Source organism: Chrysemys picta, chromosome 20, assembly GCF_011386835.1.
Source record: "Chrysemys picta bellii isolate R12L10 chromosome 20, ASM1138683v2, whole genome shotgun sequence".
Taxonomy (NCBI): domain Eukaryota; kingdom Metazoa; phylum Chordata; order Testudines; family Emydidae; genus Chrysemys; species Chrysemys picta.
Genome location: NC_088810.1, coordinates 17,622,849 through 17,648,763, shown reverse-complemented (window position 1 = coordinate 17,648,763; position 25,915 = coordinate 17,622,849). Strand labels below are relative to the sequence as shown.

The following is a 25,915-nucleotide window of genomic DNA, read 5'->3' as shown; positions in this document are numbered from 1 at the left end:
CCACTACACTCACACCGCCCCATCACAATCCCCTACACTCACACCAAACTACACACTTACTACACACACGCTCTCCCGACTCAATTCCCAATGTTTATAACCCTCCTACACACACTCCACCGTCAGAACCCATACACACTCACTCTCAGCTACACATACACATCACAACCCCCTAAACTCACAACCCTCCTATGTACAAACTCATAACTACATACCCTATCCTGCACACACAACCCTCCCACACATACTCCACCATCGCAACCCTTACACACACACTCCTGATCAGAACCCCATGCACACTCATTTACAACTACACACATGCTCTGCCATCACAACCCCCACAATAATAGAAACCCCCCTACATTCACAAGCACACACACTGCCCCATCACACCCCTTCCTACACACTCCACCAACACAACCCTTATACATTCACTATACACACACACTCCCCCATCACAATCCCCCACAATCACACCAATCCCATACACATTCACCACACAAACACACTCTCCCCTACACACTACTCACAGCTACACACACACATCACAATCTCGGACATGCACAACCTTTCAACACATTTACAACTACATTCCCTGCCCATCACAACCCCCTACACTCAGACCAGATTCCTATACACTCCCCCCCACATCCCCAACACAACCCCCCACAGTCACCCCGACACACTCCCTCCTATATTCATAACCCTCCTATAAAATCACAAGTTACCACATTCACATACACTCCTGATTACACACACACTCATAACTACAAACACATCCATCACAACCCCCCATGGTTTCTCACATCACACCCTCTCCTATTCACACAACCCACTGACACACACACACTCTCCCATCACAGCCCCCCACGGTCACACCTTTCCCTACACACACCCCACAGTCACACCCTCTCCTACACACACAGACAACCCCACAGTCACACTCTCCCCTACACGCATAACCCCCGCAGTCCACCCTCCCCTACACATACACAACCCTCGCAGTCACACCCTCCCCTATACACACACACAACCCCTGCAGTCACACCCTCGCACACACACACACACACAACCCCACAGTCACACCCTCCCCTATACACACAACCCCTGCAGTCACACCCTCGCACACACACACACACACACAAAACCCCACAGTCAGACTCTCCCCTATATGCATAATCCCCACAGTCACACCCTCCCCTACACACTCACACACAATCCCCGTAGTCACACCCACACAGAACCCCCCAGTACACTCTCCCCTACACACGCACAACCCCTGCAATCAAACCCTCCCCCCTACAACCCCCGCAGTCACACCCTCCCCTACACATACACACAACCCCGCAGTCAAACCCTCCCCCCCAACCTCCGCAGTCACCCCCTCCCCTACACCCCCCCCACAACCCCCGTAGTCACACCCTCCCCCACCCACAACCTCCGCAGTCAAACCTTCCCCCACCCCACAACCTCCGCAGTCACACCCTCCCCTACACACCCACACACAACCCCTGCAGTCACACCCTCACACACACAACCCCACAGTCAGACTCTCCCCTATATGCATCACCCCCACAGTCACACCCTCCCCTACACACACACACACACACACAACCCCCATAGTCACACCTACACAGAACCCCCCCCCCGCACACTCTCCCCTACACACACACACAACCCCTGCAGTCACACCCTCCACTACACACCCACACACAACCCCACAGTCACACCACAACCTCCGCAGTCACACCCTCCCCTACACACACACAACCCCGCAGTCACACCCACCCAGTGACACTCCCGCTCTCTGGCGCTCCGGGGCCGCCTCCATTTCCCGGCAGCCCCGCGCGTGGCTCGTACCGAGGAGCCGGGACCGGGACCGGGGCCGGGCTCGGGCTCCCCACCCCGGCGGGAGGAGCCGCTCGCTCCGGAGCCAGGGCCCGCTGCGGCCCCCGCCTCCTGCCCCGCTGCCCGCCCGCCATGGAGCGCTTCGTGCGGAGCCGCCGGGCCGCCCTGCAGGTGCCGGGCGGGGCTGGGGGGGGGGCAGTGGAGGGAGCGGGAGCTATGGGGGCACTGGGGGGAGCGGGAGGGGGCACTGGGGGGTGAGGGGCTGTGGAAGGAGCGGGAGCTATGGGGGGCACTGGGGGGAGCGGGAGGGGGCACTGGGGGGTGGGAGCAGTGGAGGGAGCGGGAGCTATGGGGGGCACTGGGGGGAGCGGGAGGGGGCACTGGGGGGTGGGGGCAGTGGAGGGAGCGGGAGCTATGGGGGGCAGGGGCTGGGGGAAGCAGGAGGGGGCACTGGGGGGGTGGGGGCAGTGGAAGGAGCGGGAGCTATGGGGGGCAGGGGCTGGGGGAGCAGGAGGGGGCACTGGGGGGTGAGGGGCTGTGGAGGGAGCGGGAGGGGGCACTGGGGGGGTGAGGGGCTGTGGAAGAAGTGGGAGCTATGGGGGGCAGGGGCTGGGGGAGCAGGAGGGGGCACTGGGGGGGTGAGGGGCTGTGGAAGGAGCGGGAGCTATGGGGGGCAGGGGCTGGGGGAGCAGGAGGGGGCACTGGGGGGTGAGGGGCTGTGGAAGGAGCGGGAGCTATGGGGAGCACTGGGGGGAGCAGGAGGGGGCACTGGGGGGTGGGGGCAGTGGAAGGAGCGGGAGCTATGGGGGGCACTGGGGGGAGCAGGAGGGGGCACTGGGGGGTGGGGGCAGTGGAAGGAGTGGGAGCTATGGGGGGCACTGGGGGGGAGCAGGAGGGGGCACTGGGGGGTGAGGGGCTGTGGAAGAAGTGGGAGCTATGGGGGGCAGGGGCTGGGGGAGCACGAGGGGGCACTGGGGGGTGAGGGGCTGTGGAGGGAGCGGGAGCTATGGGGGGCACTGGGGGGAGCAGGAGGGGGCACTGGGGGGTGAGGGGCTGTGGAAGAAGTGGGAGCTATGGGGGGCAGGGGCTGGGGGAGCAGGAGGGGGCACTGGGGGGGTGAGGGGCTGTGGAGGGAGCAGGAGCTATGGGGGGCAGGGGCTGGGGGAGCAGGAGGGGGCACTGGGAGGGTGGGGGCAGTGGAAGAAGTGGGAGCTATGGGGGGCAGGGGCTGGGGGAGCAGGAGGGGGCACTGGGGGGTGAGGGGCTGTGGAAGGAGCGGGAGCTATGGGGGGCAGGGGCTGGGGTGAGGTCAGGAGGGCATGGGGGGCATATGGGGACCATAGATGGAACTTCATATCTGGCTCCCACAAAGTTTTCCCTCCATCGCCCCCCTCACAAGCCCCAGCTCTCCCCCCTGCTCCCTCAGCCTTGGTGCCCCCCAGAACCACACAGCCTGGTCCTGCCTCTCCTGCGCCCAACCCACCTCCCCCACTTGCTGCTCCCCAGCCTGACCTCCCCTCCACAGCTTGCCCCACCCTCACCCCTGTCCATGGCTGCCCCCCACTTCTCCCTGCTCCTTTAGTCCATGGTCCCCTTTGCCCCCCAGCACCTGCCAACCGCTGCCCCCAATTCCTCCCCCATCCATCCATGCCTGGTCCTCCAGCTTCCTCCATTCCCCATCCAAGCCTCCCCATTCCCCCTTCAATCTCTGCTTCCCCATACCCCATGGTCCCCCTCCATGCTGCCTCCATGACCCTCCATCTCCCCTCATCCTGACTCTGGGACTGGACTGGGATCTAGGCTGAGGTGCCCAGATGCTGCAGGGATGGGCACCAACGGAAGAGCCTAGTTTGATGTAGCTCATTTACACCTGCAGAACTAGGACAAAGGATACCCGGGGATTGAAGTATTTTCTGTTTGGTGACGGGACTGAAACCAGAACTTAGCAAAACGTGTTCGTCCTGGAACTAACCTTATACCCCAACCTTGAAAATCACAGTGCTCTGATTACTATCGTGCTTTTCCTCGGCCCCTGCGGCTTTTCAAAATGATGTTAGCAGCTGATCTTTCCTGATCCAGGAGAGTTAGAGACTGAGGCTGGCATCTTCAAAGGATCCTTACAGGGAAGTTAGACTCCCAAATCCCATTGACTTTCAGTGAAAGGTGGGTACCAAACTCCTTTCAAGTTCCTAGGAGAATCCCAGCCTAAGACTTTCTGCTACTGGAGTGCTGGACTTTGAAGCACTGTCTGCTGTCTTAAGAACCCCTGTGACCCCTTAAGTGACCGCTAAAATCATGGGCGAATTTAAGTAGAGAACGAAAGTTAAGCAAGATACACCTTTAAAGTGACTTACCAGAGATTATAAGAAATATATATACTCACTTCAAATCAATTTTCCAGTGGCATCTAGTTCTGATGTTTCATGTGAAGCTGGACTTAAATTCTACCATCAGGCTAGATGTTTTGTTTTGGTGCTAGTTCAAACTGGCTGTAGCATATCCTGGACCCGTATAATTTCCTTTACCTGTGGGACCTGTTGACTGACAAATATTATGAAAACAGTTTGAAGTTGTGGAAACAAAGGGGCTGGTGTTTAATGTTAGTGTGTATGGGCAGGGAGAGGGAGTGTCAGAAGTGGATGCACGAAATGACCCGGTTTTTGCCCTTCGGGAGAAGCTGTTGTTTTCATTTCTTTAGCATTTTCAGTTCTGCTGTGATGGGCAGCTGTGCACAATTCTAAAGTGAACGTGTTACAGTGTCAAAATAAGAAGTGAAGGAAATAGAGGTGGTTGCCTTGTCTGTATTGTAGACTTCTCTCCAGGAATGAAGTAGACCTTGGCTGTAACATTTAAAAGATAAATTTTAGAAATTAAGGAGCTCCCCTGATTCGAAAATCAGCAAAGGTCTAGCTTGTTCGTTTACATGTGATCTCTGCCCAGGCTATAAACTCATGGTGAGGGCGAAGTTGTGCGTCAGATCTGAGACTTTACTGCACTCTGAGTCTAGAGAGAATTCTCTTTGCGTTGGGCTAGGGCACCCTCACCAATCTGTAACTGTCCAGCAGTATCACAGGCTGACAGCTATGTATAATGTGAGGCATTCTGACCTGTGAGCAAAGTGGCAAAAGAACAGACTTGTGGTTAAGACACATGACTGCGAGTCAGGAAACATGGGTTCTGTTCCTGCTGCCGACGTCTCATGTGACCTTGGAGAAGTCTCTGGGCCTCAGTTTCCCCATCTGTACAACACCTCCCTTTTGCACAGGGCTGTGGGGGCGGAACATCTAGTGTCGTATATCTTTGCAGCAACCTTTTCAGAGAGGGGTTAGCATAGAGTGCTATGAGCACTAATTATTAGGTTCAAAAGGACCCTATGGATGAAGACATGTCAGTCAAATGAAATATGAGTGGGCCCTCCTTTAGGGATTCATTCTGGCCTCAGGGCCCTGCTTGTCTTTTCAAGGCCTAGTACTTACTTGCTTTGCTTATGTGGAATAAGTTAGTAAGGCTGGGATAGGCAATAAAACAGTCATCACTGGCCTCTGAGGTGTTTGAGATGGTGATATACTTGAGAAGCTTGGGAATGTCGTGATTAGCATGAACCTATCGGATAGAGCATAATCCAGGTGGGGAAATACAAATGGAAGCTTGCCTGTCTCTTACAATAGAGTGTGTTTCTTCCCATCTCCCCAAGTGTGCCAAAATTCAAGTGAAGGCAACAGTTCTATGCAAGCAGGTTTGCTAATTGCTGAGTGTTTCATTGCAATGAGTTTTGACATCCGGATGCTGTTTGTGGCCATGACACGAGTTTGTGTTTGGGCAGAAATTCTCATGCCACGGGTTCCAATGTCTCTCTGCATCTGGAAAATGTCATTCATCTTCTTTGGTCAAGGGATAAAAAAATAATAAAAGCCCCAAAACCTAGATAACAAGATACAATGCTTTTTTCAGAGACCTTCTAATAGATGCAATGGAGAATTAGGTCACTCAGCTAGCTACAGGCTGTGGTAATATCTGTGTGCTTGAGGAGCAATGGAAGATATGAAAGACAGAAGAGGCTTGTCTATTTTGATCCTGTTTACTATGCAATTTAAATTACACTTCTCCTCTGATAGCTTTAGATTTCCTAACCAGAGTGTAGCGCTGTCAGGTTTCTCTACACTGATACCTTGTTATGGTAAGGAAATGATAGATGAGTATTTTTATGCAGTTCTTTGCAGAAAGACATGAGCTAGTCAGCAGCCGGTAATATGTTTAATCTCTCTCTGCGCAGAGGTGTAAAAATATCAGCTGAGATTTAAAAAAAAAATCTACTTGACATTTCAATATACCCTAAAACCTCCCTATTTCTCAGCTAATCCCCAGGTTTGATTGTTCTTTCTGAAAACCCTCCTCATTCTTGGGGGTGGGGGGGAAGTGATGTCTCCTGTTACTACAAATAATAGCAGTAAGTTTTAGTATGGTAGTACTCAGAGGCTCCAGCTGAGCTCAGGGCCCCATTGAGCCTAGCGCTGCACAGATACTCAGTAACTGACATGAGGGGGCTGTCATGCCAGCCGCTGCACACACACAGAGTAAGAAACAGTCCCTGTCCTGAAGAGTTTACAGTCTAAATAGACAAAAGGCGGAAGGAGAGGAAGAAGATTATCCCCTCTTTGCAGATGGGGAAACTGAGGTGCAGAGCGATTTAAGTGACTTTCCTAGAACCCAGATCTCCTGAGTCCCAATCTAGTGCCTTAGCCGCAAGACCAACTTTCCTCCTCACAGTTACAAAGTGCTATGAAGAATTATCCCCACTTTCCCCTGTGAAATAGATAGGTTAGCAACATGGTGTCTTACCCATTCCATTCATCTTCCCCAGTGTTGAGCGTGTGTTTTGAATGCTAGACCATGGACAGAGTGCGTTTCACATGTCTGCCTCCAAGGGCGTTTTCGTCAGCAGATGCCCAAAGAACTCTTGAATTGGTGCTAAAACTTCCTCGTTGCAATCTGTCTGTGCCCCCTGCGTCTGTCCTTGGAGGTGCTGCTTGGGGTGACCCTGGAGCTGCTGCCTTTTGGCTGGTGATACTTGTGGGAGAAGCGTGGGGCCTCCGTAAGGTGAGCTAGGCATTCCTGTTCTCCCGTCCCTTGGAGGTTCTGCTGAAGGACAGTTCCCCACCTTTCCATGTTGCTAGAGTCTTGAAGGCAGGTGACACTCTATAAACCTACCTTCCAGTGCTGCAGGGGAGGGGAGGGCTGGGACGCTGACTCGCAAAGAATAAGACTTCACTTTTCCTTTCTCCTTCCCCCCAGCTGCCTGGCATCATTGCCTGTGCTGTTCACTGACCGGCCTGCTCCTCCGCGCTGGGTAGCAGAGAGGACCTAGCAGTGGTGCTAAGGCCTTATTTAACACAAGGATTTTTAGCCAGTGGTGTATCACATTGTGTTCTCTGCCTCGGGCCTGATTCTCCCTTGCTCTGCACCGTGTGCAATCACTGACACCAGTGCAGGTTTCGGTATCGGGTATTTATTTTTCGGCGCTGTAAAAATGCAAGGGGTGGTCAAAAAGGAATATTCTTCCCTGATGCACAATTGACTTCATCAACGATGGGCTACAGCTGGAGATGGGACACTGGATGGGGTGGGCCAGTGCTCTGAGGTGGTACCGTGAATCCTTTTTCTTAGACGCCTGGCTGATGGCTCTTGCTCACATATTCAGGTTTGGAAGGAATGTCCTCCCCATGGCACGTTCCACCGAATCAGTTCCCTGCCCTTGGTGGCACCTTGGTCTCTCCCGTTCTCTGCCCGTGGCGCACAGTTTAGTCTCCTGAGAGCTGAAATGTTTTGGTTTAGTCTTTGGGCTTAATATTGGGGTGTCTGGGTGAGATGTGTTATACAGGAGACCAGACTAGATGATCTAATCCAGGGGTCAGCAACTTTCGGCATGCAGCCCATCAGGGTAATCTGCTGGCGGGCCACAAGACATTTTGTTTACGTTGACCGTCTGCAGGTACGGCCCCCCCGCAGCTCCCAGTAACCCCGATTCACCGTTCCCAACCCCTGATCTAATCGGTCTCTTCCGACCTTAAACTCGCATGAACCTATAAAAAAGCAGCATGTGTCTTCGGTTCTACGTGCTCCATGATGCATGGTTTGCTCTAGGAAGCCTCCTTCGCCCCATCGTTAATGTAAATCATCACCTGGCTGCTAGAACCGTATTTCCCGTCTTTATGGTCTCCACTGGAGTCGTCTCTGTTACCAAAAGCAAATGGACCTGGCAGGAGTGTTTCAGACTACGGCAGAAGGAACAAATTCAAAACTAAACGGCCCTCACAGAGAAAGTTCCACCAACTGCACCATCTCTCTGATGGGAGTGGGGAGTGCCCTGCTCTGATTGCATCTGTGGCAGTAGGACCTGGGGAGAAGGAGATTGTTGGTAAATAGGTCCCTGGCCATGTACCCAAATCTGCCTCGCTGCTGAATCAGTTTGGTGTAGTGGTTTATACAGACTGTACGCTGAGCGAACGCGGCCCGTACGATACGCGCGCTGCATTAGTGTAAGACTTCATTTACATCTGCACTAGGGATTGGCATTAGCATAACTACACCGGTGACTAAAAGCCAGACCATAGACAGAGCTTCAGTGGTGGGGCATAACCTAAATGCTGACCTGGTGAAGGGGTCCCCTTGTTCTAGAGATCAAACAGAACACAGAGAGGGGTGGAAGTGTGGGGAGCCGGCACAAAAAGCTGCTTTCTCCCGGCCTGACGGACTCTGCTGGCTGCAGAGAGGAGCTGGTAGGATGAATGCAGGATGGGCGTTCTTCCATAATAACTGTTTGTTTGGGGCTGCACATAAACAAGCCTCTGTGTGTGGCTCATGGAGTGCGGCCCGTTTGTGCCGAGCGCGTCGGTGACGTCGTCGGGCTGCTATTCGTGTGCGTCTTTGCCTGCCGCAAAAATAAGTCTGCTGCATTTGCTTGAGACTCACGTGAAGTCGCGCTGCCGCTGGGCCTGCAAATTAACGCTGCCTGCAGGCTGGGTGTGAGATAATGCGCGTTACCTTTGCAAGGCTAAAAAAGAAAAAAGAAAAAGAAAAGTTGGGCAGGAGAAAAGGGGATGCCAGAAGCCTGAGCGGCAGCGTGGCCCAGTGGGATAGCACATTGAACTGGGCCTCAGTAGTCCTGGGTTCTAATCCTAGTCCTAGCTCTGCCAGTGACCTTGGGCAAATCACTTTCCTGCTCTTTGCCTCAGTTTCCCCTCCCTTTCTGTTTTGTTTGCTTAGGCTGTAAGCTCTTCGCAGCAGGAACTGTCTTGGGGTACAGTGCCTGACATAGTGGGGCTCCACGCTCAGTGCAGACCTCTCTAGGCACTGCGGTAAATAGCTCGGAATACTACCCTGGCTTGAGATGGTGGGTCTGTGACCTCCCTTGATCAGACTGCTTCCGAAGATTCAAGTCCTCTCCAGTCCCCTGCTGGGTATGTGCCGTGTATATATATAGCTATGCTACCGTTTCTGTGAATTACCCTTTCAAATTGCTGAGGATTGCGCTGTGGGCAGACAATAGCAGCGATTTTGACTCTTGTTGGGTGCAGACTTTTCAAGTAGACACCCTCCCATGCTGGGCTCTCTATGTCAATACTAGCTAGCGTGGCTAAAACTAGCAGTGAAGACACAGCGGCATGGACCCCCATGCGAGCTAGCAATGCGACCGCATACCCAGGGTCCCTGGCGGGCTTGTTCCAGCCCGCACTGAAGCCTGTGTCACTGCGTCTTCACTGCTAGTTTTAGCTGCAGTCACACCTCCGATTGCAGTGTAGACATAACCTCTGTCTTTCCTCGTTGTTCTCCCAGACCGACGTTCTGTCATTCAGCCCCACGGTGTCTGTCCGCTCATGGTGTACGAAGAAACTCTGGTTTAGTTTGGCAGGTTGCTGGCCAAGGCTCTGTGAGCCACCTGGCATGCTGGGTTAGGATCTCTTCTACTCCCCCCCCCACCTTCACCCCCCGCAACTTGTTTTTTGTGGCTGTCTCTCCAAAGTTGCCCTTGCCTGTCGGCTTCCCCTTCCCCTCTCAGTTTTGAACCCAAAAGATGAACTCAGCGCCTGAGATAAGCCTCGTGTTCTGTTAGTATGAATGAGTCAGTTCCTCATCATCCGATTCTGCCATCACTACAGGTCTGCACCATTGGGATTTTCTATTTACAGTTGCAGAAGTAGCTCAAAAGTGAACTTTTTTCCTTTTCTTGCCCCCCCCCCCCCACCTTCTGTATCTCACAAATTAGGAATATAGGAATTGCCAGACTGAGTCTGATCACCGTCCCCGCAGCATCTGAGCCCCTCCCAGTCTCTTACTTATCCTCATAGCCCCCCTGCGAGGCAGGGCATGGCTATTATCTCCATTGTATAGAGGGGAAACTGAGGTACAGAGAGGCGAAGGGGAAAATGTGCTAATGCACCCACGTGATTTATTCAGAGTCGATGAGGTTTGGACTCTTTGGTGTCTAGGTCATTTTTGAAAATGGGAGTTAGGCTCCTAAGTCACTTAGGTGCTTTTGAAAATGTGCCACGAAGTGAATTGTGCAAGGAAGCCTGAGGCAGCACAGGGACTTGACCCCACATCTCCTGTGCCCCAGTCTAGCATTTTAACCACTGCACCATCCTTCCTCTCTATAGCCAGCTCACTATCCTGTCTCCTAAGGAGGCCAGTACCAGCTGCTTCAGAGGCAGCTGCAAGCCACCCTTGCGGTGGGCCTCTACGGAATAACCTGTTTGTAAAGGAATTTTCTTCCTGTCACCTTCACTTAGTGGCCGTATATGCCCTGAAGCAGGAAGGTCTATTTCCCTTCCAATCTTTTCTTCAATCCCACCTAAAGTATCTTTGGAGGCCCTCATTGCCAGTATAAAAATCCAATCCTTGTGAATCTGACTGAGCTGTTCACCTTGCTGAAATCTTGTGGCAGTGAGTCCCACAGGCTAGCTGCCCACTGTGTACAAATAAAACCATTTCCTTTCCACAGTCTTTAACTGGCTGCCTTCTGCTGAAAAACGTCCCTTTGTTCTTGTGTTCTGGGAAGATAACTAGGATTGTCCCAAGTTCTCTTCTCTCCATTGTCTGCTGTTTTACATACTCAATCATATTCCCTCTGACATCGTTTCTGGAAACTAAACCCTCTCCGCCTTTTCAATCTGGATGTTTTCCCATAAGGCCCTCTCTGTTCTGGCAATCTCCTTCTGGAGATAGCGGGGCCAGGATTGAATCCAGTATCCCAGGAAGAGACCTACCATTGCTATAGCTATTACTATTTGGATTGCAGTCCCAGGATCTCAAATCGAGATACACCGGGTGCTATAGCAGTGAGTCAGTGCTGACTAGGCTAAAGCAACTCTCCTAGGGTCATGGTGGTGCAGACACTGAGTCAGGGCGGGATGTCTTTGTACAAGATACACGCTTGCCCAGCCAGAAGGTCTGGGCTGGATGCAGAAGTTACTGGGTGAGGTTCTGTGGCCGGTGGTATGTAGTAGATCAGACTAGATGATTGTATTATTTAGATGGAATGACAATTTTAATTGCCCCCCCCCCCAATCTATTCTGATTCCAAAAGGTGCTAGTGTGTCTCTTACAATCCTAATGGCTCAGACCCGTCATGTTGATTTAATGTGTTTGCAGGAATGGCTGGGACATCGCTGCCATTCCCAGCTAGCGTGGAGGTAAATTAGCTTTGAAAAGGCTGTACACATCCCTCTCCAAGGCCTTTGAGTGCCTTTTAGTGCAAATTGCTTGTGCATTTCTCGGTGAGGTTGTTTTCTTTCCTCCCTGGGGCCATATGCTGCTGTTTTGCATGTTTGCTGGATAACATGCAGCTCTTAACTCTACTCCATAAATGCACTATCCCAGCCTTGCTTATCTAAAGTGCTTGGCCAGCCAGGTTTCAAACCCGCACTGAGTGTGTCTGCCTGTTCTCTTGACGGTAACTGGGAAACAGATGCTGCCTCTTAGCACCTGCGGGGAATGGCAAATTGCTTTTAGGGAACTGGTGCAAATCTGCCTTGTTTGCTGTCTGACAAGGAGGGCTTCTTGGCTGCTGTATCTGTTTGCTTTTGCAGGTACCAAATGCTTCATTCATAAGCGGTCACCGAGATCTAGCTACCCATGTGTAGTTTGCAGGCTCGCTTTTCACTGGCAAGTTTCAGCACTGTAGCAAAAGGGCCAGTGTAGAGATTGGAGCGTCAGAGCTCGCTCAGAGAGGCCATAAGCGTCTCAGCCAGCCCTTCACCCCACGTTCACGTTGAACCTCAAACATCTTGGGCCTGATTCTCCATTTGCCCTGCACTTCATACAGTCACGTACGCCACTGTAAAATGCTGGCAGGTCAGCATAGTTGCACTGTTGTAAATGACTTCATGGCAAACAGAGAATCGTGCCCCTCAGTTTTAAACTCCCTCCTTCATCCCTTTCCGTTTTCCTTGCATCTGAACTTCTGGCTGCAACCAGAGGAGCCACGGGCACTGGTCTAAAGTGGAGTTACACAAGAGTAAAAGTGGTGTGAGTGGAGAATCTGGCCCAGAGCTTGTTCTTGCAGCTCTCTTTGCACGTGCCTCCCCCCCTCAATCCTTCTCTCTCCCCCCCCCCCCCCATGTTTCAGAACCAAAGAGAATCAATAGCAGCTGGAGTTTCGATTGCGTCTCTGACGAGCCGGTGATGGGCCTGCTGTGTTAGGAGCACGCAGTGCTGAGATCTGGCTGCCTGTGTTTTGTTATAGGCTGCCAGAAACCTTCCCTTTCGCGCCGTGAACCCCAGATGTTTATCTCCCTTTCAATACACAGAGCAGCCCTTTCGCAGCATGCTGACCTCCGGCGAGCACAGTGCAAAGCAGTCGCCAGTGGTACTGACATTGCCTTCCTCCCAAGGGCCTCCGAGCCGTTTGCACGCAGCAGGCCTCATGCCCTCTCTGTGCCTTATTTTACAGGCACAAAGTTTCAGAGCTAGGAATGGGCCCCAGGAGTCCTGATATCCAGTTCCCTGGTCTGAGCATGAGCGCATCCTCCTCCCCCCCGCCCCGCTCACCCTACGGACTCCTCTCCTGTCCCGGCAGAGCAGACGTCCTGCTCAGCTACTTCATTTAATGCGAGGAGGAGAGTGGGGCAGGCGCTGGCTACGTGCTTGGGTAGGACACATGCTCTGGGGGGCCGGGAACGATCAGGTTCAAGTGTGGTGCTGGATTGCTTAGCAGATGAACTTGGGAGCCTCAGGTCCTTAAGCCAGCAAAGGGTCTAGATGAGCAAGCCTTACTGGGCCAGGCAGGAAGGAGCTGGGCGGGAAGACCCTGCCATGTCAGACCCCCACCCCCGTGCCGCTCCCAGCTCAGCCTGCCCACGGGGGAGACAGCCTGTATTTTCTTTCTGCGTTAGCACATGGGAGTGAGTCTTTTTCCCGTGCCAGCGGCATTGGGCCTGCTCTGCTGGGATTCAAAGCCTCCTGTCTCTTGGCAGGAACATGTCCAGCGCAGGCAGGAAGTCCACGTGGTGCTGGGGAATGAAGCCTGCGATCTGGACTCCATGGTGTCGGCGCTTGCCCTGGCTTATTACTTGGCAAAGGTGAGTGCTGCCCTGCGACTTGGCTCCGCTTTGGCGCTCTGCTTTGGCTGGGGTGGATTTAACAAGGATGGGGAGGGAAGGGGATGTGGGGAAATGGGCTGGCGACCACATAGCACTAAGACCAACACACGCTAGAGCTGCTGTGTGATGCCTGGACCCACCCTGGGCCGTGCTCTCCGTAGCCAAGGCCTGCTGCTAACCGTTCCTATGGTTTGCTGCGTTCTCCTGCAGACCTCTCTGGAGTCCAAGGCGGCATTTGTCCCCGTGCTGAACATCCCCCGCTCGGAGTTCCCCTTGCGCACAGAGAGCGCCTTCCTCCTGCAGGAGCAGCAGATCCCCGACAGCTGCCTGATCTTCCGGGATGAGATCGACCTGCATGCGCTGCACCGGGCTGGCCTCCTCTCCTTGACGCTGGTCGACCATCACATCCTGCCGAGGCAAGTGGAGAGGCAGTGCAGGGGATTTAGGAGATCTGGTGTGTGTGTGTGTGTGTGTGTGTGTGTGTGTGTGTGTGTCAAATTCTGGCTCTGCCACCGACCTACTGGGTGACCTTGGGCAAGTCACTTCCCCTCTCTGTGCCTCAGTGTCCCCATCTGTAAAATGAGGCTAAGGACACTGAACCACCTTTGTAAAGTGCTTTGAGATCTACGGATAGAACGCGCAATACGACAGCTCAGTGTTATCTTTAAATCCCTGGTGAGGGGGAAAGTGGGGGCTCCAGGCAGGATGGAGTGGGGAGTAAATGATGGGCGAATGAAGACATTATTATTTGTATTGTGGTAGAATCCTGGCCCAGGACCCTGTTGTGCTAGGCACTGTACGAACACAGAACAGAAGGACGGCCTCTGCCCCAGTGAGCTTGCAATCGAAGTAGATGAAATTGCTTAGTCTTATAAACAGAGGGACTGTCTTGTCCATGGAGTGGATGGCATCCTTGCTGGATTATGCAAGATAGGTGCACAAGGGCAGGTGGGAGCCCCTAGAGGAGCAAGTGACTCGCTTTAAAATATTCCTAATCTTGCTGTTGGCTCACGTCTCATGGGCACTGGGGAAGAGACGGGTCTTTCCCAGGGACAGCTCTCTGCACACGGAGGTCAGCATGGGACAAGGCACAGAGGGCTTGGGCAGGGTGGACTGTTACCCACCAGAGCGGATCTGACGTCCAGACAAGTTCATGAACCCTTCAGCTTCCTTGGGAGGAGCCGGGAGAGTTCTGGTGGCTGGAAGGGGCCTATAGACAGGAGCTACGGCTTCCCCACAGCTGCTCTGCATCCCTGGGTGCTCTGGGAGGGTTTTGCTAAAGGGGATGAGCTGTAAAATCTCTGATATGAGCAGGCAGGTTTGCACAGCGTTCCCCTGCAGCGCTGGGAATCCAAACACGATGGCGTTCCCCCTTCGTCTTCTACATGCGTGTCTACCATCCTTTCCTGTGCCCGCCTTGCTACCACCCCACCCCATTCCTACACCACCCTCACCCCTGCCCACGCTCTGGGTATTGTCTCCCCCTCTACACGACTACCCCAACCTCACCCCGCCCCAGTTGCCATACCATCCTTTCCCTGCTTAGGGGCTGAAGACCCCCTCGCTGCAGCACCGCCTTCAGCCCAGCTCCTTTGCATGTGCATGTCAATATATTTTCAGTGTAGAGGAAATAAGCCCCCCCCACACATCAGCCTTTTTGGTTCGGGGGGCAGGAAAAGAGCCCGAGAGTGGAGGAATTTTTGGTCCATCCCCAGGGTGATGCGATAAATACACAATAACGCCCACCAGGGTGCGCCATAACGCCCTTGGATGCTCTGGGGTGACCATCACATCTCGGCAGGATGTGATGGTCGACCAGCGTCAAGGAGAGGAGGCCAGCCCGGTGACGCCAAAAGGACAGGATCCATCCCTGGGGTGACTCCATTGACCCTAAGTCCCTCGTTTTGGGGCGGGGGTGGGGGGAGAAATGCCAGAGAGAAACGCCTGGGGACGAAACCAGGGCCTTTCTCGGCCTGCACGCACCTCTCCAGAGAGGGGCGCTCTCACTTCCCCGTCTCGCCCGCCCAGCGGAGACGCAGCCCTGGAGGAGGCCGTGATCGAGGTGATCGACCATCGGCCCCTGGAGAGGGCGCCTCGGTGCCGGGTCACCGCGGAGCTGGTGGGCTCCTGCGCCACGCTGGTGACGGAGAGGATCGTGCAGGGCCCAGCGGAGCTGTTGGACAGACAGACAGCCGCCCTGCTGCGTGGTGAGAGCAGTGCTCGCCGGCTTTGATGCTCAGGGAGGGGTGTAGCGTTCTGGGGCGGAGACCCACAGCCGCAAATATCAGGCCCGTGCCCCAGGCTGTATCCTGCTGGCTGCAAAACCGACCCCTAAGCAGTAGCGTGCTCAGCATGGCTGCATCTTCACTGACCCAGGAAGCGGCAAAGCCTGGACTTCTGCAAGGCCCGTTTTCTGCAGCGTGGCTTTGCCTAGGGGAGATATTCCAAAGCACCTGTCTAGACCCAGCGGCTCTAACTCCCCAGCTCATATCTGAGACCGCAACAACTGTGTCTGGTCTCTGTTTTCTCATGGCTTGGCTCACAGCACACTGTGTTTCTGTGTCAACTGCTGCTCTCTTTGCTTTAAAGGTACCATAATTCTGGATTGTGTCAATATGACTCCAGAAGCTGGGAAAGTGACTCCCAAAGACACTCAGTACGTGGCCCTGTTGGAATCCAAGTTCCCAGACCTCCCGGCGAGGAGCGTCCTGTTTGAGGCTCTGCAGACAGCCAAGTTCGATGTGTCAGGTACCGGCTTTTCACAGATTGATGGGGGATCAAATGGGACGGATGGGAAGGGCAGGGACTGCATGGAGCTTAGATAGTTGGAGGCACTAAATCAGACGAGTATCTGAATTCATCTGAAAACAGTCCAAGAATCCACCTAGCAGCGTGGTCAGAGGGTTGTGTGTGCGAGCGCTGTCTGAGTCTTTTGGAGCAGCAAAACACAAAGCTCCCTGGAAGTGATCCGAGCTCCCGCTGGGAACGAAAGTCCCTCTTCACTCACGCTTGCCCCTCTCGTTTTTCTAGGGCTCACTACAGACCAGATGCTGCGAAAGGACCTTAAGGTGCTGTCGAGTGATGGGCTCGTTCTTGCCATCAGTGCTGTGTACGTGACGCTGGAGGTAAGGATCAGTACAACGTGGGGATACCGAGGCGCGGGGAAGTGAAGTGACTTGCCCTGGACCACGGAGGGAGTCGGTGGCGGAGCTGGGAATAGAGCCCAGGAGTGAAAGCAGCTTTCTCCCGCTAGGTGTCTGTGCCTTTTGTGATTTAAATGTTACCCTGTGCAAGTGGGAAGAAGCTGATCCTAGGATTGGGAGCTAGGACTCCTGGGTTCTCTCCCTAGGTCTGCCAGTGAAGTGGGGATAATGCTGCCCATCTACCTTGCAAGGCAGTGGAGGGTTTTCTCTCTCTCTGTGGTACTTATCAGTGTAGTATCTGAGCACCTCCCCCCACAACCCGCCTCTGAGGCAGAGCAATGTTGTTATCCCCATAATACAGGTGGGGAACTGAGTCACAGAGAGGGAACTTGCCCAAGGTCACCCAGCAGGCCAGTGGCGGAGCTGGGAATAGAACCCAGGTCTCCTGCCTCCCAGTCTGTTGCTCTATCCACTAGACCCCACTGCTGCCAAATAAGCATCCCTTCTCCAAGGAGCCTGCAGTCTGAACAGTTTAGACATAACAGGTGCATGAGACAAGTGGGTGGTGCTGGGGGCGGGGGTAGTAAGATGGGCAGGAGCTGGCAGCGTTGCCCGCCGTCCTGTCCCATCGCGTGCCTGTGCGTTCCGGACTCTGACGCCGATCGCTGTCCTTGTCTAGGCCTTCCTGCAGCGGCCGGGCTTGCAGCAGGACCTGTGCGCCTTCTGCCAGCGGCACGGCTACGGCGGGTTGGTAGCCATGACGATCTCCTTCAACGAGTGGAACGAGCCATTCCGGCAGCTCGCGGTGTACAGCCAGCACGCGGCGGTGCGGACAGCGGTGAGCATAGTCGGGGCATGCCGCCTGCCTGCCTGGGGTCTGCCCTCACATTCTCAAGGGATATTCCAGAGCCCCGCACCCTCCCTCAGTGGCCAGTCCCGGCAGCCGATGCATATAACAAACTGAGGGCACTGTGATTCCTGCCTGCAGGTATCTAGTCCAGTCCCCTGCACTGGTGGCAGGACTTAGTATTCTCTAGACCATCCCTGGCAGGGGTTTGTCCAACCTGCTCTTAAAAATCTCCAATGATGGAGATTCCACCACCTCCCTAGGCAATTTATTCCAGTGCTTAGCCACCCTGACAATTAGGAAGTTTTTCCTCATGTCCAACCTAAACTGCCCTTGCTGCAATTTAAGCCCATTGCTTCTTGTCCTATCCTCAGAGGTTAACGAGAACAATATTTCTCCCTCCTCCTTGTAACAACCTTCTATGTACTTGGAAACTGCTATCTTGCCCCCCCCCCCCAGTCTTCTCTTCTCCAGACTAAACAAACCCAATTTTTTCAGTCTTCCCTCCTAGGTCATGTTTTCTAGACATGTATGACTTAGGTTCTGACGCAGCAAAGCACTTATCTGACTTGTTCTCATAGTGGCCCATTGCTCTAGTCTGGCCGTCGCTTGACCCCTGATAATCCCTGCCCCCAAAGCTGCCCCTCCCTGCCGCCCCCACCTTGGGAACCTCCTAGAAATGGAGCGAGGGGAGGAATGGGACCTTGGTTAGTTGCTTCTGCAAAGAGCCCAGAGCAGAAACGGATTTGCTCCTGCAAATGGGGCAGAACGTGATGGGGTTTGGGAGCCAAAGCTTGGGAGCTGCGGGTTTTGTTTGTCCAACATAAAAAACAAGGGAGCTGCCTGTAGGAAGAGCCCCCGCTGGGTATCAGACTCTCTGGATGCCCCTGGCCTTGTGAATTCCCAGATCAGCCCATGTCTCCCAGATCAGCATGCTGGGCTGTAGCAGGACCAGCACTCTCTTTACCCTGCCAAAAAAGCATTGGTGACCTGTTCAGCGCCTGCCCAGTTGAGATGCTTCTGAATGGAGTCCAGATGCAAGACAGCATTCGCTCTTACAGCGATAGGCACTACAGAAATCTCACAGGGGACTGGCGTTTCCAGCACGCTGCTTTCCCAGAGGTTCTTCCCTTGATTAGGCCGGCCCCTTCCTCTTTGCGGCAGTGGTGGGTGGCTGGCTGGGAGAGGATTTACAGGGTTGTGGCACCCCCCCGGTGGGTTACCTCCTGCAGCCTCGGCCCCCGGCTCTGCAGAGCGCTGGAGTCCTGTGGGAGTCAGTGCCTTATGAAACACCCACCCAAGTGCTTTGCTGAATCGGGGCCCAGGTGCTTGAGCTGTTCCAGCACCTTCCACGGCTGTCTGGTTCCAAGCACCGTCCGCCCTGAAACCTGCTCGCTTGCCTGATGTGCCGAGCTCCCAGCCGAGCCACTCTCCACCCAAGTGGAAGCAAAACCGCTTGAGAGCCCTGCTCCCCTCCCCCCGCCACCTCGGTGGGTGTTGCTAGGTCCCCGCAAATCCCCCTCCCCCAACCCCTCAAGGCTCAGCACTATAGGCCCCCCCCCATCCCCTGCCCATCAGAGCTTGTTCATGCCGTGGTCGCTCCCGTAGCCGGCGGGGTAGCTGCTGAGCTGTGCCAGCGTCGGCGTTCACCCTTCGGCTCCAAGGCCACCCCCAACGCAGCAGCCCACGTGCCTGCAGAGTTTGCTTCAGTGCTTCCCAGAGCCTGGCGAGAACATACCATGAGAGTGAGGGGGAGGCCGTGTTTACTCCCCCCATCCCCAGCTGTGCAGCAACGGCTCCCCCCCCCCCCATCCCTTGCCATCGCTGGTCGCTCATTAACTGTGGTCAAAGGTTTAAAGCCGTGGGAGGGATCACGGGCTAATCGCCCGGGGGGGGTCAGAGATCACGGCAGCCGAGGGAACCGAGAGGGAGACGGCAGCCTTAGAGATGGGAGGTAAGAGGCTCCTTTTTCCATCCCTGCAACCGGCTCTGCTCCAAAGGGAAATGCCCTCTGTGTGATCCTGCCCTGACGTGCACCCTTGGCGTCTCCCGAACCTGGTGCTTTGCTCCGGAGGCTGAATCCAGAGGCTGGACTTGGCAGATACAAGCTGAATGTCGATCATTGGAACCCAGCCTGTCCGTCCCCCTCTCCCCCGCCCGCCCCCACATCTACCCTCCCAGCCGGTGTCCACTGATTTTACTAAGCTCTGAGCTCGCGGGCCCTTATGGTGCCTCTCGCTTAACCCCACAGCAACCGTGTTGTCTGGGCGAGCGTGAAACCCTTCCCTGGGCTGGGGGGGGCACGTACGGTTTCTCTCGTTTGTCCGGCTGTCCAGGCACAGGAGACTTGGAGTCTGACACTCAGCTACTCTAATAAGCGTAGCGTCATTGGAGTCTGGGGGCCAGATCTCCGGTTGGGGTAAATGCACCGTAGCTCCATTGGCGCCTATGGGCCAGATCCCCAGCTGGGGTAAATCCGCCACAGCGCCATTGGAGTCTGTGGGCCAGATCCCCGGCTGGGGTAAATCCGCCACAGCGCCATTGGAGTCTGTGGGCCAGATCCCCGCCTGGGGTAAATCCGCCATAGCGCCATTGGAGTCTGTGGGCCAGATCCCCGGCTGGGGTAAATCCACCATAGCGCCATCGGAGTCTGTGGGCCAGATCCCCGGCTGGGGTAAATCCGCCACAGCGCCATTGGAGTCTGTGGGCCAGATCCCCGCCTGGGGTAAATCCGCCATAGCGCCATTGGAGTCTGGGGGGCAGATCCCCGCCTGGGGTAAATCCGCCATAGCGCCATTGGAGTCTGGGGGGCAGATCCCCGCCTGGGGTAAATCCGCCATAGCGCCATCGGAGTCTGTGGGCCAGATCCCCGGCTGGGGTAAATCCACCATAGCGCCATTGGAGTCTGTGGGCCAGATCCCCGGCTGGGGTAAATCCACCATAGCGCCATTGGAGTCTGGGGGCCAGATCCCCGGCTGGGGTAAATCCGCCATAGCGCCATTGGAGTCTGGGGGCCAGATCCCCGGCTGGGGTAAATCCGCCATAGCGTCATTGGAGTCTGTGGGCCAGATCCCCGGCTGGGGTAAATCCACCATAGCGCCATTGGAGTCCCTGGGCCAGATCCCCGGCTGGGGTAAATTAATGTCGCTCTCTTGGGATCTGCCGACTGACACCAGCTGAGGATCTGGCCTGCTGTCCGGCAGACTGAGCAACCTGGGAGCTGTATCCAAACTTGGGGGGAGAGCGACCCTGGGATCAGAAGGGCCCAGCTGGGAGCACTGAGCACAGAGACCCCAGCTCTGGCATTTCAGACGTGCTGCAGCAGCAGTCGCGGGGTGCAGCAGAACGGGGCTCCCGCCCAGGATCCAGTCAGTGGGAGGCAAGCTCTGTATAATTCCATCCCCCTCAAATGGTGTAGATCCGTGGAGCTGTGCCAGTTTACACCAGTGGGGGATCGGGCCCTGAGTGTATCCCAATAACATGGCAAGTGCCCCAAACGGCGGAAATGTAGGAGGGGAAATGGGGGGCCCAGCCCAGAACAGACGGAGGGTGAGCCTCAACTCCGGCTTTGCTGTCATGATCCCCTCCCTGCTGCGTTGCGACAGCAGGTTCACCCTTCGGGAGGGTCCTTGGCTCCCAGCTGACTCCTCACCCCCTCGTGTTTCTGTCCCCACTAGGTGTGTGGCGTTCTGGAGCGCGCTAACAACCCGCCCCTGGACCTCTCCCCTCTGGGGAACCTCTACCCCAACATCTGTGCCTACCACCAGGGCAACACAGTCGCATCGCGTAAGAAAGTCCTCCCGATCCTTAAAGACTTCCTAAGGGAGCGGGGCATAACGGCTGGCCCCATGCATCCCGCGGACAAGGATTCCTGTGGCACGACGAGACCGGAGCCGAAAGACTCCTCTGCCGGTTGTGGCGAAAGCGACGAGAACCCGGAGGACTCGGATGTGGCTGGCGAAGCGGGTGCCCCGGAGTACGAGCCAAGGGGCAGGAGAGATCCTGCCAGGTGCCCGAGGCTTGGGGATGCCCTGCTGGAGGACGATGCCCCGTTGCCTCCCACCCCCATGAACAGCCTGGTGGATGAGTGCCCTCTGGACAGGGGGCTGCCCAAGCTGTCGGCAGAGGCGATCTTCGAGAAGTTCAGCCACATCACGGTGGTGCGCCCCTCCGCCAGCAGCAGCCCCGAGAAGAAATGACACCGGGGCTGGTGCCCGCTCGGGTTTCAGGGACGCGATTGCAATCCGCTCTGGGATTAAACGAGCGGCCTCTTTCTGCGTGTGGACGAAACACGTCCAGCTGTCTCGCGGGGACGTGGACCCCGGCCTCTGCAATAAAAGCCAGACGTAGGCGCTTTTGTCAGCGATGCTCTGGAACTGACCTCCGTGGAGCTCCTTCTCCAGCGGGGGATTTCATAGGAAAGCCAAACCAAAATGCCAGCAGAGTGGCACCCCCCAGTGCAAAGTGGAGCTGCACTTCAAAGGTACCCGGGGGCTTGATCCTGGCTGGACTGTGCCCACAAGAACCACCTCTTTCTCTTACAGTGATTTCTTTAAACCCTGCCCTGCCGCAGCCGCCTCTTGTGTCGCCGGGCCCTAGGTCATGAGCAGTTGTGCCGTGTTATGTGCAAGAACGCCCAGGTCCAGCAGCCCCTGAGTCCCAGTCCACGTTGTGTCCCATTTCTGTGTGCACAGGCTTACCCCGTGCGTCCCCGTCGTTGGACTGACATCGTGGGAGGGGAGATCTCGGCCCCACTCTCGTTGAACCCTCTGTGGATTTGGCAGCTTTGTTTCTATCCAGAATCCCCCTCGGGGAACAGCAATAAAGGAGAGGAACTTCTCTCCCGTTTCCCCCGGCTCACGTGACCCAGTCAGCCGTCTTGCCTCCTGTGAGCCATTGGGTCTGTCACGTACCTGCCTGACTGTGCAGCACCGTACGTAAAGGAAAACTCTTCCTTCCCAACTTCCCCGTTATCTGTGGTCGTAATTGTCCAATCCCTTTGAAACCCTGGCTGGGTAACTTTGGAAACTGACCCCCGGGACAGGGAATTCCAGCCAGCCGTCCAGGGGTTGTGTGAAGGGGTTTCTAGTGATTGGTTCCTAAAGCTCTGCCCTGGAAAGCGACTGTGAAAGGGAGCTAGTCCCAGGGCCAGGACAAACTGGTTTGGGGTCCTGTTAGTGAACCGGGGCCAGCCTGGGGAGAGGGCTGGGGTCTCTCCTCGTTAGCCCCACGGAACCAGCCCAGGTCTGTGAGGAGGGGGCTCGGGTCTATTCCTCCTTGTGCATCATCTATGGAATTGTTTCTAATTTCCAGTTACAGGTTCTATAGGGCTTTTTCGGTTGTTCCTCCCCCCACCCCGGGGTGGGTGCACAAGAAGGAAGGAGCCTGGCTTGACTTTTGGAGCCCTGGCTGAGTTTGCAGGGCTCACAATGAGGAAAAAACTCCTCGGCGCTCATGAATTGGACGCGTTTGTTTCCGAGTCACTGAGAGGGAATAACCCCCAAATCTCAGGCTGCTGTCTTTACCGTCCTGCTGGAGAGTGAGCTACCCGTGCCTTGGCACGGTCCGACCTGCAGGTGGGGAAATGGACCATACAGAATGCCCCAGTGCGTTTGTTCCTTCTCCCGAGGGGACTAGCAGGGGGTGTCTTTGACCCACAGCTTGGATCATTTTTACTGTCTCTGTTTAATCCACTTTGATTGGTAAAGCCAGTTGTGTTAACGCTACTGCTCCCCTTCCTGGGGACACGCACCTTGCATAGTTCCCGTTGGAAAGTAGCCGTTAATCTTTTGCTGATAGTTGAAGGTGACGAAGGAGATACTTTTCAGGTGGCAACTATTCATTAAACTATCGAAGGGGCCACACTATCAACTTGGCCTCTTTTGCTGTGAGCTCCCTTGATTTCAGACACGGTTTCGTGTCTACGATTCCGTGGGTTGGCAGTTCAGATTGCTTGAGGCCTTGTCTACATGGGAAATTTGTACCACTTCAAGTTAAATCGTTTTTTAACTAATATCGTTAAATCAGTGCAAACCCCTGAGTGGGCTCTGAGGAGAGGAGGGGCTTATTTCAGTTTAATTTAAGCCTGTTCCCAATTGACGTAAGTTAAACAAAATCAGCCACGAGTAACGGAAATCAGTTTCCACACGGGTTATATCCGTATATTGATTTAAATTCACACCTTAGATTTATGCCAGTGCAAATGTTCCGTGTAGCCAAGGCCTTAAATGATTTATGCTTGCCACCCCGCAGCTTCCATTGTTCTCAGAGGGATGGGTGTGAGATTCCCCATTATCCTCAGCGGGTAGGGGATGGGAGACAGCTCTTTAGTTAATCTGGCCCCAAAGGAACACGTGGTCCCATTTTATTTAGGTACTTACATAGGAACTGAGCCCTCTTGCAAACTTGGCCCCATGGCCTGGACTCTGTCTGCAAATCAGGAGTTCAAGCAGCAAATTGACCTAAATTGCAGGTTGGTACAATTGGGCCTGCAAAAACCAGAAAATCTGGCCTTGAAATCTCTTCCAGGCTCCGTTCCTTGGAAATGGCCCTTGTCCGCCACCCTGCTGGTGCTTTTGTTGTTAAGGACGGACTTTCATGCTGGGGCGGTGGTTCTGGTGCACCTGGCACCCAGGAACTGGCGTTCTCCAGAATTGTCATTCTGGGCTCTCATGTGATAACCGCAATGGCCTGTGACTCCTAAAAAGGACTCAGGTACTGACACTGCAGGTTAGCAAGTAACCGCATGTGCCCCCAAGCCAGGTCCACTCTGCGGGGGCACTTGCATGAAGGCGACGAACTTCCTGACCCCATAGTCCGACACCCATGTAACCCCATAGTCTATGGTGGCTGTCAATAAGCCTTGGGTGCTAAAACCCCAGACACGTTCCTCGGTGTGTCATGAATTCCCCTCCTCCCTTTCGTCTTGTGAATCATCTAACCTCTGTACGTCTCTATGGTACGTGCACCCTAGAGAGACTCTCTGGTGGTGGAGCCCTGAACCTCCTACACTACTGTCTGTGTCTGTCCATATGTCCCACAAGCAAAGGCTCGAACAGGTGGGTCTGGGAGCTGCACTGACGGATGAGGTCGATACCAGGAAATGAATGCTGCGTCTGAATCCCTCTCCACTTTGTAGCTGTAATGCTGTCTCTACGAAAGCAACGTGCATCCTTATTTATGGAGGATACCTCGAGAGGTTCAGGCTCAGAGGCTGTCGGTCCTGCACCTTGCACCAGAAATAAGACAGAACCACGTGTGATCTCCCTCTTTATGTGTATTGTAGTGGCATGCAGGAGTCACAGACCAAGACCCCATGGTGCTAGGTGCCGTAAAAACACAACAGACAATCTGTGCCCTAAAGAGCAGGGAAGCAGAAAGGCCCTGGAAGGTTTAACAAAAGCTTTAGTATCTGCGAGGTACAATTGGATGCTAGAGTTGGGGGTGATATTACATAGCCCTTTTTGAACTAGTCTTTGCAGCACCCCTCTGGGTGAGTGTGGTCATTATACCTGCTGTGCAGCTGGGGGAAAGTGAGGCACAGCGGGGGACGTGTCCTGCCATCAGCGAGTTGGTGTCTACTGGGGTATGATTCAGGAGCTCCCAGCTCAGGCTGCCCCACATGGTAATCAAAGGAACCAGAATGCATTTGCAATCTGTGGGGTAAAGAAAATCTGCTTTGGGGTGAGGGAAGGGAGATATTGAACTTGTGGGGGAGTAGGGTAGGGAAACTCTCAGTTCTATCAGAGCTGGGGTTTAATTCACCCTTGCGCAGGGAGAGGGGAGCAGCACCAAGGTTAATGCATCATATAAGCCAGCAAAATTGGCCTCCACGCCCTGATTTAGGAAAGCATCCCTATTTGGGAAGGGTGCTTAAAGTTAAACACATGCTTCAGTGCTTTCCTGAATCAGGGTTGGATATGTCTTTGGAGGGGGGTGTCAATTTCACTCTGGATGCAGGCTCCTGTTAATCTGGGTATCAGCTGAAGTGATATACAGTATGTAATCAAAATAAGATGAGAAGCAGCTTTATTTAAATGGAGGGGACTGAGGCACAGGGAAGAGAATGCGGTTTGATTTTTCATCCAATGTAGCATTGTATAAATCACATTTTAGCAAGAGAACCCATGAGAACCTCAGAGTCGTCGCAGTGGGTCCATAAGCCTTTCTGTTCCAGTCTCGGCAAGCCCATCTGCAGCAGGATGAGACGCTGTTCTCGGCTGGCAGTGCTTTCTGATGGTCAAGTTTTGTTATTTAAAAAAAAAAAAAAAAAAAAACCTGATTTGATATGGTAATTTCCCTTCCAACACTTTTGTGGTGTTGTGTTTTTACTTAGGCCACCGGTCTACTAAAATATGCTATGTTTCAAAATTAATTTCAGAATTGTATGAAAAGAGAGAAATACTACGTAACCAAAGTTTTTTGTTTTTGTAATTCTAATGATCTTGCATTTTAAGGATTAAATGTGTGTGCTTTCCTGA

General features: G+C 54.3%; 1 protein-coding gene across 3 annotated transcripts; it reads left to right on the top strand.

Moving 5' to 3' along the window:
• The first annotated feature begins 1,846 nt into the window (after positions 1 to 1,846).
• PRUNE1 (prune exopolyphosphatase 1) lies at positions 1,847 to 25,915 on the top strand. 3 transcript variants are annotated; one of them, XM_065574101.1, is made up of 9 exons: positions 1,876 to 2,019; positions 9,112 to 9,305; positions 13,320 to 13,424; positions 13,656 to 13,861; positions 15,474 to 15,652; positions 16,035 to 16,193; positions 16,476 to 16,570; positions 17,268 to 17,426; positions 21,113 to 25,915. In XM_065574101.1, the coding sequence occupies exons 3-9, from the start codon at positions 13,386 to 13,388 to the stop codon at positions 21,632 to 21,634; spliced, it is 1,359 nt and encodes a 452-aa protein (XP_065430173.1). In that variant the 5' UTR covers positions 1,876 to 2,019; positions 9,112 to 9,305; positions 13,320 to 13,385; the 3' UTR covers positions 21,635 to 25,915. The 3 variants fall into 3 exon arrangements, with proteins under 3 accessions (XP_065430172.1, XP_065430173.1, XP_065430174.1); XM_065574100.1 differs by lacking the exon at positions 9,112 to 9,305 and having other exon boundaries at positions 1,847 to 2,019; XM_065574102.1 differs by lacking the exons at positions 1,876 to 2,019; positions 9,112 to 9,305 and adding an exon at positions 3,774 to 4,011.